We start from the raw sequence: 14,163 nt of genomic DNA, 5'->3' as shown, positions 1-14,163 counted from the left end.
ACAAATTCTCTGGAATTATAGGCTTCGGGCTATGGAAACAAACTTTAGGCTGACAAGAGCCTGCGCATTCCCTTGTCTAACACGCTTTCAAGTCCCCTATGCGAACACGTCTCCAATGAGTATTGATAGTTTTAAAAAAACTGTGGCCAAAGCTGGGCGCCTGTGGCTCATGTCTGTAATCCTAGCTACTCAGAAGGCTGAGATGTGAGGATAATGGTTCAAAGCCAGCCGGGGCAGGAAAGACTGTGAGACTCCTATCTCCAATAAACCACTAGAAAACCAGAAGTGGCGCTGTAGCTCAAGTGGTAGAGCGCTCGCCTTGAGCTGAAGAGCTGAGGGACAGCGCCCAGGCCAATAGTTCAAGCCCCATGACCGACAAAGAAAAAAAAAATTGTGGCCAAATATCTACAGCAGGCTAGTATAAACAGGAGGTGGAATGCTTTAAATGCTAAGGGCACTCACAATGTGTGCATCCACTTCCAGAACCTTCTCACCTGTCCAAGTTGAAACTTTGTACTCATGCAACAGCTGTCTACTCCCCCCAGCTCTGCCCACAGCCATTCCACCCGCTGTCCCCATGAATCGGAGAAATACTCTCACAGTATTTGTCTTAGTTTGGCCAGCATCTTCCAGTTAATGAATAGCCTGTGTTTAAGCTGTAATAAAATCCCACTGCATCCCGTCCTCTGCCGGCCTAGTGACTTGTGGTGAGATGCAGGGTAGGACAGCCAGCTGCAGCTCCCAGTGAGCAATACAATACAACCGACGTTCTATCGCAGAATGTCACCACTGAGCAGGGGCTTGCGTGGGTATTGCTCTATTATTTCATGTGCCTGGGTGTAAATCCATAATGATCTTCAAATTAAAAAGTCAATTAAGAAGAAATCAGAAAACAAAATTAAATCCTAAGTCACAAATCTAAGAATCTGGAGATTTTCTGGAGCTGAATTTTCTACAAACTCCCTGGTATTTTTCATTAGACATTGGAGCCCCTTAGACCTGAAGGAAATTTTAGAAGAATTCCCCAGTTCTCATCTCTCACCTCTCTCTTCAGCTTTTCACTCGGGGCTGGCACTCTACCACTTGAACCACAGCTCCACTTCTAGCTTTTGTAGGGTAATTGGGGACAAGGGACTCACAGACTTTCTTTCCTGCTTGGGCTGGCTTTGAACCATGATCCTCACATCTCAACCCTCTGAGTAGCTAGGATTATAGGCATGAGCCACAGGCACTTGGACTTCAATTACTTTTTTTTTTTTTTTTGGTGGTAGTGGTGGGGTTTGAACTCTGAGCCTACGTGCTATCCCTGAGCTCTACCACTTGAGCCACAGTGCCACTTCTAGCTTTTTCTGTTTATGTGTTACTGAGGAATTGAACCCAGGGCGCTTCATGCATGCTAGGCAAGCACTCTACCACTAAGCCATCTTCCCAGCTCTTCAATGACTTTCTTTGTATTGCCAATCACTGAAGTTCTTGGAAACAGCAATTTTAGTTGAAAAAATTTCTTTTTTTAATTTTTTTTTTGGGGGGCATCCAGTCAGGGGCCTGAACTCTGGGTCTGGGTGCTGTCCCTCAGCTCTTCAGCTCAAGGCTAGCGCTGTACCACTTGAGCCACAGCGCCACTTCCGGCTTTCCCCCCCTGCTAATGTGGTGCTGAGGAATCGAACCCAGGGCCTCATGCATGCAAGGCAAGCGCTCTACCACTAAGCCACATTCCCAGTCTCATAGTTGAAAAAATTTCTATAGCCACAAGGCACCTCCTAACTCTTCCATGACTCAGCCCTGTGAAATTCACTTGCATTATGAATTACCTGCATTAATTAGGGAAAGCAAGGGAGAGTCTGTCCGCTCACTTTATAGGAGAACAGGGCTTTGTCTTTAACAATGAGAATAGACAGGATGGTCTGAGGATAGTCCAATGCGGACTCTTCTCACTTTTCCTGGGGTACAGTGAGCTACCCAAAGGGAGTGTGTCTCCCAGGCAAAGTGTGAAAGACTTGGTCCCCAGATGGGCACTGGGAGGAGGGCACTGGGAACCTTTAAGAGGCGGGACTTCCTGATAGGTCTTCTGACAGGATAGTGGGACCCCAGCCTCTCCTCTTCCTCTTTTACTTTCAGCTCCCCTAAGGTTGTATTGTTGGAACACATGCCAGAAATAACAGGGCCAGTCAGTCCTGGATGGAAATCTCCAATACTGAGAGGCAAAGTGGACCTTTATCTCCAACGTGTTTATGTCAAGCATTTGCTACATCAATAGAAAGCTGTCTAACACATAACACACTGATACTGAGTGACTGGGAAAGTCTGGGAAAGGTGGAGTGAACTTGAAGGGAACTGGCCCACTCTGAGGGAAACATGGAAACCTAGTCTTATCCTCTAAAGTGCCACCAAGGGAGAAGACCTATGCAGACCCTGATGTTTAAAAAGAAGAGTCAGTACCGAACTCAGTGTAAACGTCAGGTACAGAAGAGACACTGAGGGAGCATAGGACATCATCACCAATTAAGGAAAACAAGAAGCTTTTTGATATGTGTAAAAGGAAAAAAATGATATATTCTGATGAGAAATCAGTTTCTACATTTTTTACTAGGAAAGTTCATATCAAAATCCAGTCAAGATATCATGCCAAAAGAGTGCAAAAATGGCCAAGATGTCAGAGACAGCTTTAAACACCATCAACATACACTCCACAACTTTTTTCTTTTTTTTTTTTTGGTCGGCTGTGGGGCTTGAACTCTGGGCCTGGGCGCTGTCCCTCAGTTCTTCAGCTCAAGGTGAGCGCTCTACCACTTGAGCTACAGCACCACTTCCGATTTTCTGGTGGTTTATTGGAGATAGGAGTCTCACGGTCTCTCCTGCCCGGGCTGGCTTTGAACCTCGATCCTCAGATCTCAGCCTCCTGAGTAGCTAGGATTACAGGCGTGAGCCACCAGCGCCCGGCTCACTCCACAACTTTTAAATCATAAATCCTGTAAGCCAAGAAATACAAATAACCAAGTTCCGCTTTGTGACAACAATAAGAAACAAAACAAACTGGGTGCTGGTAGCTCACACCTGTAATCCCAGCTACTCAAGAGGTTGAGGCCCAGAGGACTATAGTTCAAGGTCCACCTAAGCCAAAAGTCTGTAAGACTCTAAGATAACCAGCAAAAAAAGCAACCAGGCCAGAGGTGTGGCTCAAGCAACAGCATGTCAGCCTGTCAGCCGAGCACACATGAGGCCCCAAGTTCAAAAGCCAACCCAGTGACAAACAACAGAAAAACACACAAACAAAAACTGGTTTTAAGCCGGGTGCTGGTGGCTCACGTCTGCAATCCTAGCTATTCAGGAGGCTAAGATCTAAGAATTACAGTTCAAAGCCAGCCCGGCAGGAAAGTTCATGAGACTCTTTTTTTTTTTTTTTTGTCGGTTGTGGGGCTTGAACTCTGGGCCTGGGCGCTGTCCCTCAGCTCTTCAGCTCAAGGCGAGCGCTCTACCACTTGAGCCACAGTGCCACTTCTGGTTTTCTGGTGATTTATTGGAGATAGGAGTCTCATGGTCTCTGCTGCCCAGGCTGGCTTTGAACCACGATCCTCAGATCTCAACCTCCTGAGTAGCTAGGATTACAGGCTTGAGCCACCAGCACCCGGCTCAGGAGACTCTTATCTCCAATAAACCACTCAGAAAAACGGAAGTGGTGCTGTGGCTCAAGCTCAAGTGGTAGAGCGCTCGCCTTAAGCTGAAGAGCTGAGGGACAGCGCCCAGGCCCAGAATTCAAGCCCCATGATCGACAAAAAAAAACAAAACAAAAAAAAAACTTGTTCTAGTCACAGTAGGATCTGATGCACACTGGAAAAGCCTGTAAGCTGGGACGGAGCCTGTAACTGCCCACTTCAATTAGCTTACCTCCCCACAATGCTTTCTGGCCAGTTCTTCTAAGCGGGATTTCAGCAAATTAACACTTTCATTGGACAGACCTTTGGCATTCTTTAATTCTATCTCAGGAACTCTGAAAAAGACAAAAATGGTGTCACAAGAGAGAGCCAGTGACTGAGAGACATGGTGAGCCTGAGTGCATTGACAGTTGCTGAGTTCCCAGCATGCCGGAAGCCTAAGGCCCATACACCTCACCACAACCACCTCAGGTTAAGGGTACTTACTTAACCTGTCACCCATCTCCTAGCCACTCCAGGTACTAGGCAGACCTAGTCTGCATCCCAGCTGTCAGGGGGCCGTCTCCTGGGGGTACCTTGATTTACTGAGCTTGAATGACTACCTCCCCTTCCATGTCTTCTGTGTCTGACTGCAGGTTTACATCCAATGAGAATTTCTTTTTTTTTTTTTTTGTCAGTTGTGGGGCTTGAACTCTGGGCCTGGGCGCTGTCCCTCAGCTCTTCAGCTCAAGGCAAGCGCTCTACCACTTGAGCCACAGCACCACTTCCGGTTTTCTGGTGGTTTATTGGAGATAGGAGTCTCATGGTCTCTCCTGCCCGGGCTGGCTTTGAACCGCGATCCTCAGATCTCAGCCTCCTGAGTAGCTAGGATTACAGGCGTGAGCCACCAGCGCCCGGCCAATGAGAATTTCTTAACCTTGATTGTTTATTGCTTCTGATTTGCTTCCGATCCTCAACTCCAGATCTCCTCTCAAAAAAAAATTAAAAAATCCCCCATCCCACCTCTCATTTGGCTGCTCATATCCTTTATGATAAATCAGTCATGGTCAGTATTTTCCTGAGTCTTTGAGTTATTCTAGCTAATTCTCAAACTCAAGAAGGTGGTTATGGGAATTCCCACATACATGGCCAAAGATGTATTGAGACCTGGAAGCTGGGTGCTGGTGGCTCATGCCTGTAATCCAAGCTACTTGGAAAGCTAAGATTGGAAGCTTAGGCAGAAAAATCCCTAAGATTTTTTTCTCACTCATAGTTCTTTGCTGTGGAGTGTGCCTGTCAATTCTGCTGTGTGACAGGCTGTGAGCAGGAAAACATGGTTCCAGGTCAGCTCAGGCAGAAAAGTCTGCATGAGTCCATCTCGGTGGAAGACGCTAGGTATGCTGGCTCATGCCTGCCACCTCAGCTATGGTGGGAATGGAAAAACAGGAGGATCACAGTCCAGGCATATACCTGGGCAGAAAGCGAGACCCTATCTCAAAAATAATCAGCCCCCTACCCCTAAAGAGTGCAGGGACAGGAGGCATATCTCAGCTGGGATCACCTGCCTATCAAAAAGATGAGACTTGGAGTCGGCTTCTGTGGTGCACCCCGGGGGACTCTATGGGGTCTGAGCCACCCTTGGGCCCCTGGGCAGCTTCAGACAAGGTACTGTGTACTCTGTGTCAAGAAACACGCACACACACTCACAGTAAATGGTAAAACCCTGGAGAGGCACGGTCTTCGTTTGCTCCCGTACACTGAGTTAACGGTTCCCATTAATGACTTTTTCAGAGCAAGTGCGGCTTCCTGACTTCCAGGAGCCTGGTGTGGATGCGAATCACGGCGACTTTTCTTATTCCTCCCCTCCTTAGGACAACATCCACCAGAGCTGACCAGCCCTTAGCAAGCAGCGCACAGGCCACTTTCCTTCCCAAGCTGCCATTGCTCTTCACACAGCCAGCCCACACATCTAACAGCAGCCAGGCAGGGCTGCCTCCCTGGGGAAGGTCTGGGGAACACCCCCCCCCCCTCCGAAAGGCCCAACCAGGAGGCCCCAGGACTGGCAGCGGGCTGAGCCCAGGCCAGAACGCCTTTAGCCATGCCTTTCTTGTCTTGTGGTGGACTGTTCCCCTTGCCACTTGATGAGAATTAAATAAACCTGAACACATCAGAAGAAGCAAATGGAGTCACCGCACAAATATCAGCATCTGGAGTGAATGTTCTAGAACTGTACAAGGCAGATGCAGTTTGCTGAAATACAAGCTCAACATTGGAAAGGAAAGCTTACATGAAACAGGGAAAGGAGGGGGAAAAATGAGCTGGAATGAAAATCTTGGAAGTTGTTTCTACAGGTACTCACACATCGGGGTAGGTTGGGGGGCATTTCACCCTCAAATCCACTTTCACATATACTTCTTCACCAGCCAGGCCCTGGGGGTACAGAACTAAGTTGATTTCAGGGGGCCCTTTGACCTAAAAGAGAGGAAGGATATTTGTTCTAGAAAGTCAATGGTAATGATCGAGCTAACGTCCCCTCAGCTCCAGGGTTCTATCTACGCAGGTGGTGGCTCCTATTTTCCAAAAGCATGGTTTAAAAACAACACCGTGCTAGGGAAAATACATTTCCCCTGGCAAAGTACCAAAACACTGAATCAAAAGACTGTATTTGGTTTCCACACCTTCATATGTGACAGAGTGCCAACTCTATGCTGGTCACTGTCCTCGGGCTAGAAGCACGTGGGTGAACTCATACAGCCACGGGTCTAGCCAGCTGTACAAACCATAAGGCAAATACCAATGGGAGCTGGGAGGGCTGTTCAGGCAGAGGTGCTAGACACAGTGGGAGGGGCAGAAGATACCTGGGCAGGGATGAGAGGGGAGAGTTGCTGAGATACCCTCCCCAAAATGCTTGAGGCTTCAGATTTCAGAAGGTTTTGGAAAATGTGCATTGACTTTTTAAAGTTTTGAGCCAGTTATGGTGGCTCATGACTGTAACCCCTAGCTACTCACAGTTTGATATCAGCCCAGGTAAAAAATTGGTGAACCCCTCCACATCTCAACCAATAAAAAGGTGGGTGCAGGGCTGGGAAGGTGGCTCAGTGGTAAAGTGCTTGCCTCGCATGCATGAGGCCCTGGGCTTGATTCCTCAGCACCACATAAGCAGAAAAAAGCCAGAAGCGGTACTGTGGCTCTAGTGGTAGAGTGCTAGCCTTGAGCAAAAAAGCTCAGGGCCAGTGCCCAGGCCCTGAGTTTAAGCCCCAGGACTGGCAAAAAAACGAAAAGGAAGAAAAAGAGAAAAGAGAAAAATAGATCTTTATCATAAAAATCACTTTAGGAAACATTATTTTAATACTGAAAGTTCAAAAAGCACAACAGAATGCAGTCCTATTCTAAGAAGAGGGGATTTGTCTTACACTAATCTCCCTTCACTTACACAGTTTGTGACACTTTTTTTTTTGGGGGGGGGGTCCGGTTGTGGGGCCTGAACTCGGCCTGGGTGCTGTCCCTCAGCTTTCAGTTCAAGGCTAGCGCTCTACCACTTGAGCCACAGCGCCACTTCCGGCTTTTTTTCTTTTTGCTTATGTGGTGCTGAGGAATCGAACCCAGGGCCTCAGGCATGTAAGGCAAGCGCTCTACCACTGAGCCACCTTCCCAGCCCTAGTTTGTGACACTTTTATAGCAACAGAAAATGAGTGAGGATATTAGGCTGATTCTAACACTGGCATGGAAAACCTGAAAAGTAAAACTAGTCTGGGAAGTTCTGTAAAGCAAATGGAAACATTAGACACTTAGGTTTGCTACAAATGTATTGTAACTAAAGCAATATTGATAGTGTTGCTGGAGTAGATGGATAGATAATATTAAATAGTAGATACAGATACATTTGGGAATTATTTCACTGGCAACGATCTGAAGCCAAGACGTGGAGATCCTCATTGGAAGCTGGCCATGGAGAAAAACCATCAACACTCCATCTCTATAGCTAGCAAATATGCCAGGCTGGGGCATGGCTCAAGTGCCAGCCTGTAGCAAGCAGGCAAAGTGATTTTGAGGCCCTAAGTTCAAACCCTGGAAAACAAAGTCATGAAAGAATTGAAAGGAAATCTCAAAGATTTCATAGTTTGGTAACAATGGAACAAGGAAGTATTGAAGTGTTTTTCTTCTCTCTGGCCTTTTTTTTTTTTTTTTGGTAATACTGGGGATTGAACCCTGTGCCACTTGAGCTTCATCTTCAGTTCTATTTTCATTTTGTTTTTGAGATAAGTTCCTCCTAACTTTGCCTGAGCTTGGCTCAAACTACACATCCTCTTGCCTTTGTTTCCTGATGGCTGGGTATACTACCACATCCTTTTTCCCCCCAGTTCTGGGGTCAAGCCCACAAAGTAAATAGGTACTGGGCTACATCCTTAGCCTGAGAAGTCTTTTCTAGGAAAACAAATACAAAGAATAAAATATGAAACAAAAATAGTTCATTTTTATTCCAGTAAAACTGTTTTGTTTTTATTTTATATACTGGGTTTTGAACTCAGGTTTTTGTACATACTGGGCAGATGCTCTACCACTTGAACCATGCTCCACCTCCTCTATTAAAATATGTATCGCATAAATTAGACAAAAATAAAAGTGCATGTGGTTTATTACAGGTAATTCATGAGCCACAACATTAATCTTTTTAATATGTATCTAGTGCTTACAAATGAATTTTTCAAAAATAGACCACGGAGCAGAAAAATAAATAAAAGATAAACAGTTTGCAGAAAAGGGAAGGCTTACACACAAAGGTGGTCAACACAGTTAAAACTTACAAGGAGACATTTCATTTTCTCCTGGCAGAAAATGTGTGTGGTATATTATGAGAGTCTACAAGAACTCTCACAGACCTGATGTAGCGTCAGAGACAGAGATGATAATTAAATTATAAGCCAGCAAACCTTGTGCTGATAAGGTAATCTTGATGAAGGAATTGATTAACAATTTAAAACTATCTCTCAATTATAAAATTGTAAACTATGGCCGTGCAGGTTAATTTTTTGTAAAATAATTTTTACTTGGCACTCCAAAATGTTACTTACAAAATATATATATGTATATATAAATGTACATTATATATACATATATACAAATTATATATAAGGTGAAATTTACCTTTGAACATATTCTTCTCAAAAGTTTAAAAAAAAAAGCCAGGCACTGGTGGCTCACATCTGTAATCCTAGCTACTCAGGAGGCTGAAATCTGAGGACTGAGGTTCAAAGCCAGCCCTGGCAGGAAAGTCTGTGAGACTCTAATCTCCAATAAACCACCAGAAAACCAGAAGTGGTGCTATGGCTCAAGTGGTAGAGTGCTCACCTTGAGCTGAAGAGCACAGGGACAGCGCCCAGGCCCAGAGTTCAAGCCCCACGACCAAAAAATCTGATCTGAATTTAATGGCAGTGAATTTGGCCTGAACTGACATAAGGTGGTCGGTGTGAAATTTGAATATTCATAACTTCCAGTGGTGGTGGATCTTTGGAAGCTCCCCAAGATGTGGTCGAGTTGTCAGCAATATGAGAAACCCACTGGCAAACATCAAAAGGGCCACTGCTGAGCTCTGGAAGCCAGCAGGCCTCAGGATGGTGGACCTGCAAGGTCTTTCCCAGTAGAGGGTTGCACAGCGGGTGCTAGTAAGGGCCCATTAAATGAGTAAACGCCGATTCGTCCTTACTGAATTCTTCAATGATCTGCCTGTGGGGCCTTTGGAAGTGGTTGAGGCCATGTGTCCCCGGGCCAGGGGCAGTTACTGGATAAGTTTTTGTGTGTTTTGTGTGTGTTCTATCACGTTACAAAGGCCACCAGCTGTAAATTCACACATTACTGGTGTGGCTACTCAAAGAAGCTGCTTTTTCACTTCCTTTTTCTGCATGAGAAGGTAATGAAAGGAAACTGGCTCCAGAGGACGTCGTGGGGGCTTCGTATGAAGTCCAGTGCACCCCTGGGCATCTACGGCTGCTGATGACCAGTCTGACTTCGTGGTTGTCGGTGTTTGGACACAGAGAGGTCGTTCGCTGACCAGAAAGCCCGTGCTAGGCCCAGGGCAGCATGTGTAAGTGGTACACTTGCAGGTTAAAGTCAGCGGACTCTGGAAATGAAGGCCTAGCCAGGTCGGCCCCCGGGGCCAGGCTGGGCCCGCCCCAGGCCTCCCGGTCTCCTGAGGGGAGGAGACGGTGTGAACTCGCTGGGGCAGCTCCGAGAGCCAGAGTCCCGCGGAAGTCCGGGAAGGGTGGGAAAGGAGGCAGGACTTCCTCAAAGACCCCGTTTAGAAACATTGTTCCGCAAAGACCGAGGGAGAAGCGGCGGGGGGCAGCCCGCCCGGCTCGGCGGGGGGCCGGGGGCCGGGGCGCCGGCCGGGCCGGGCCGGGGGCGCGCGCTGCGGGCCGCGGTGGCAGCCCGGGCGGCGGCTGGGGGACCACGCGGCCGGGCGGGGAGCGGCGGAGCGCCCGGGCTCGCGCCCAGCTCTGTGGGGGGAGGCCCGGGGAGGGAGGCCGCGGGCGGGGAGGCCGGGCCCGCCACGTTCCTACCGGACCACGCGAGTCCCGACGCAGGTCCTGGAAGTCGGCGCCGTAAATGGCCTCCAAGGCCTGCAGCTCGTGGTCCTGCCGCTGCGGGTAAGTCTCCTGCGGCTCGTCGCGCCCGCGCCCGGGGGTCCCACGGCCCCCAGCCATGGCTGCGCGCGGGCCGAGGCAGGACCGCCTGGCCGCGGCTGCGGTGGGCCCCGGCGGGCTCGGGGGCGGGGCCCTGGAGGCAGAAGGGCCTGTGGGCGGGGCCTCGCTCAGGGGACCGGGCTGGGGGCGGAGCCTCTCGCGGGAGACCGTGCTCTGGGCGGGGCCTCGCTCAGGGGACCGGGCTGGGGGCGGGGCTCACTGGGAGGCGGGCCCGGGGCGGGGCCTCGCGTAGGCGCCCGGCCGGGGGCGGGGCTTGCGCGGGAGCTGAGCCTTGGGAAGATGTGTGTGGATGGGGTTCTAGATCAGGGTGCAGGTGTGCGGTGCAGAGGGGTGTTGGGTAGGAGGCTGCGGGAAGGAGGAGACCAAATCACGCAGGCTGTAATCACAACGCCGAATTGCACAATTGGGCCTGCTAGAACCACACCCGAGGCAAAATTTCTGGAAAAGCTCCTGTGTCCTTTACTAATTGTAAAATCAGTGATTTTGTTTTGAAATGTAGGGTTCACTAGGCGGTATTCTACTTAAATATAGAGATCTTTTTAAACGTCAGAAAGTAATGCATTTCCACCTTTGATATGTTTTCTTTACATGTCAACAAGCAGAAATTGAGTGAATACAATTACTCTATGTTGCTGTTCTGTAACTTGACAGCCACTGTGAGAGGTTTATCTTCATTCCATGTTTTATTGTCCTCAGAAAGCCTTGAGGACCAAGCAATCCCACAGTTTGGTAGAGAAGGAAAAGGAAACTGCATTTAGCAAAGTGAAGTGGTAGTGCTAGCATTTACATCTAATGAAGGACCTGCTCCCCTACCCACCCTCCCAGCTACACTAGATAGACTCTCTGAAGAGCTTGTGGGTTTGCCTGTTAGAGGGGGGAGAAAAAAAAAAGCCAGAAACATAGGTCCCATGGTTTCCCTTATTTGCAATATCTAGTATATGTATGAGTCAAGTGGAAAAGGTCAGATAATGTGATGTCAGGAAAATGAACCCTTAGATATGTATTTTAATGTTTTTTTCTTTCATGCATGTGTTTCTAACGCATTTATAAGATTATCTCTTTGTTGCTTTGTATGTCCCTCCCCCACAGTATAACCCCTGCTTTCACTATATTTGATGTCAGTATAACTTGTGGAGGAGATGGGGAAAAACCAGTTGTTTAAGGATACAGGTGGACCTGTTGCAACAATGAGAAGTACAAGTTGACAAGTCCAAAACGAGCTTTACAACGTTGGTGGGGGGGGAGGGGGGAAGGGGGAGGAAGCAGAAGGATTGGGATTGGGGGGGAGGGGGGAGGCTGGGAAGGGATGTGAAGGGTAAACCAAAGGAGGAGGCTGCAATGCTTGGTAAGAAATGTACGCATTATCCTGCCCATGTAATTGTAACCCCTCTGTACAGTATGTTCACAAATAAAATTAAATTAAATTTAAAAAAATTAAATTAAAAAAAAAAAAAGCCAGGTGGCAGTGATTCACGCCTTGAACTGAAGAGCTGAGGGACAGTGCCAAGGCCCAGAGTTCAAGCCCTACAACTGACAGAAAAAAAAAAAAAAAGAAAAAGGAAAGGATTGTTATTGTTTTTTGGTCCTGGGCACTGTCCCTCAGTTCTTCAGGCAAGGCTAGCACTCTACCACTTGAGCCACAGCACCACTTCCTGTTTTTTCTACTAATGTGGTGCTGAGGAATACAAACCCAGAGCCTCATGCTTGCAAGGCAAGCACTCTACCACTGAGCCAACTTCCCAGCCCTAGTTTGTTATTGTTATATTTAGCCTAAGTATTCTTTTCTTTTTTGCCAGTCCTGGGGCTTGAACTCAGCACCTCAGGCACTGTTCCTGAGCTTCTTTTGCTCAAGGCTAGCACTCTACCACATGAGCCAACAAAGCACTATTTCTGGTTTTTTCTGTTTATATGGTTCTGAGTAACCGAACCCAGGGCTTCATACCTGCTAGGCAAGCACTTTACCACGAAGCCACATTTCTAGCCCCTGAGTATTCTTTAAAATTCCATTTCAATGTAAGTTTATCAGAGCTCAATGTGTTTCTGGTCATGAAAAACCCAAGAATTCAATGCACTGATGCCCATAGCATCTGTTATCAGCTAGATAATAGAACTTCCATTCCACAGAGACATAGGACATCTTTATTGCTGGTATTGGTATGCACAGATGTCTTTAAGGTTCTGACTCAATACCTTCCGTTGCCTAGAATGAAAACAATCATGCTCTGTCAAAAATACAGGCCTGTTTTCAGAATCATATGTGGTAGGACAGACTAGGACATGGTATGATCAATTGTAAAATTCTTGGCTGCCTAGTACCTGAATGTTTATTCCTTGCTCACACAAGGTTCAGTGAGGATCGGTTGTGTGTTCAGGACACGTGTCCTCTCCTGTGTGGGTGACTCAGAGACACAGGCTACTCCATCTTTGGACTCCTCCATTTCAACTCCAGACCCTTCCTCACAGTGGCTGCAGAACAGAGACCTGACAACCACAAGTGTCATTTCAGCGTATCTGTCCCCAAATGACTTATCACCTGACTCTGCCCACCTGCAAGGGCAGCCAAGAAATGGTTTTGTGTGCACTTGGAAGGAGAGCACTAGTAATGTCTCCATAATAATCCACATTATCCCCGTCTTTTGTACAGGCCTAGAAATAGTCATCTTGAAATAGAACTCTATTCCAGATGGGCTCCAGGTGCAAAGGGGCCCCCCTCTCTTTTCTCAGCGTGCTCCTAACACAAAAACATTGCTATTTCTCCAGCTCTTCCCCCATCTCCCTGTGTATGGTGTAAGGAAAGGAGGAAAATAAACACCACAGGTTCCAACTCACTGAACTCTCCATCTTGGCCTTTACTTCCCTAATTTCATCTCTCCTTCCCGCAACCCAGGTCCCTTTTTTTTTTCCCCTAGCAAATGTCAAAGACTATTGGAATCTGAAAATTCTTCTGAATGAAGAGAGAAATGGTACCTATACAAGCCTAGCCACTTGTTCGGAAAGTGCTTGTTGTCAGTGATTGTCCCATCACTACCCATGGAAGTTTTAGGGAAAAAGCAGAATAGGAAGTATGTTTTATTTTTGTACTGGCACTGAAGTTTGAACTCAGGGCCTGGACGCTGTCTTTTAGCTTTTCACTAAATGTTGGCACTGATGGCTCAAACTTGTAATCTAAGCTACTCAGGAGGCTGAGATTTGAGGATGAAAAGTTCAAAGCCCAGCCCAGGCAGGAAAGTCCTGAGACTCTTAATTTCCAGTTAGCCACAAAAAAGCCAGAAATGGACTGTGGGTCAAGTGGTAGAATGCCAGCCTTCAGAGAAAATGCTATACTAAGGAACAGCACCCAAGCACTGAGTTCAAGCCTCAGTACTGGCACCAAAATACAAAAGAAACAAAAGAATGTAGTGAAATTATTAACTTCCTCTTGCTTCTGGTTTCCAAAGTGTTTTAAATAACTACTTACATGGATTACCACATGCAGGTATTGTGAGAACTGAAAGATGTCCAAGGCAGGATTCTGCCCTTTCAAGAATAGAAAACAAGAGCTGGAGCTGGTGCCTCACACCTGTAATCTTAGTTACCAGGAGGCTAAGATCTGAGATTCTCGGTTAGTTCAAAGTCAGCCTGGGCAGGAAAGTCTGTCAGACTTATCTCCAAATGACCACTCAAAAACCATAATTGGAGCTGCGGCTCTTAAGTGGTAGAACCCCAGCCTTGAGCAAAAGAACTCAGAGACAGTGCCCAGGCCCTGAGTTTAAGCTTCATGACAAGAAAAAAAACAATAACAAAAACCCCCAGAAAACAAGCAAGGGTACAAGGAACCTCTGGACAGGAGC

The 14,163-nt window shown here is 47.3% G+C and overlaps 1 protein-coding gene across 2 annotated transcripts in view; it reads right to left on the bottom strand.

Annotated features, from left to right (window-relative positions):
• The window catches only part of Eif2ak4 (eukaryotic translation initiation factor 2 alpha kinase 4), a 57,341-nt gene extending 46,972 nt beyond the window's left edge, over positions 1 to 10,369 (bottom strand). For both annotated transcript variants that reach the window (XM_042687549.1, XM_042687550.1), the window contains exons 1-3: positions 10,190 to 10,369; positions 5,992 to 6,104; positions 3,886 to 3,988 (exon numbers count right to left, since the gene is read on the bottom strand). In XM_042687549.1, the coding sequence (XP_042543483.1) occupies positions 3,886 to 3,988; positions 5,992 to 6,104; positions 10,190 to 10,333 (360 nt within the window). In that variant the 5' untranslated portion in view covers positions 10,334 to 10,369. The remainder of the gene's footprint in view (positions 1 to 3,885; positions 3,989 to 5,991; positions 6,105 to 10,189) is intronic.
• Positions 10,370 to 14,163: the final 3,794 nt, after the last annotated feature.

The sequence above is a fragment of the Dipodomys spectabilis genome, unplaced genomic scaffold (genome assembly GCF_019054845.1).
Source record: "Dipodomys spectabilis isolate Male_0828 unplaced genomic scaffold, ASM1905484v1 ptg000108l, whole genome shotgun sequence".
Classification (NCBI taxonomy): Eukaryota; Metazoa; Chordata; class Mammalia; order Rodentia; family Heteromyidae; genus Dipodomys; species Dipodomys spectabilis.
Note: the sequence above shows the minus strand (reverse complement) of the source record. Positions and strands in the feature narration are given on the sequence as shown.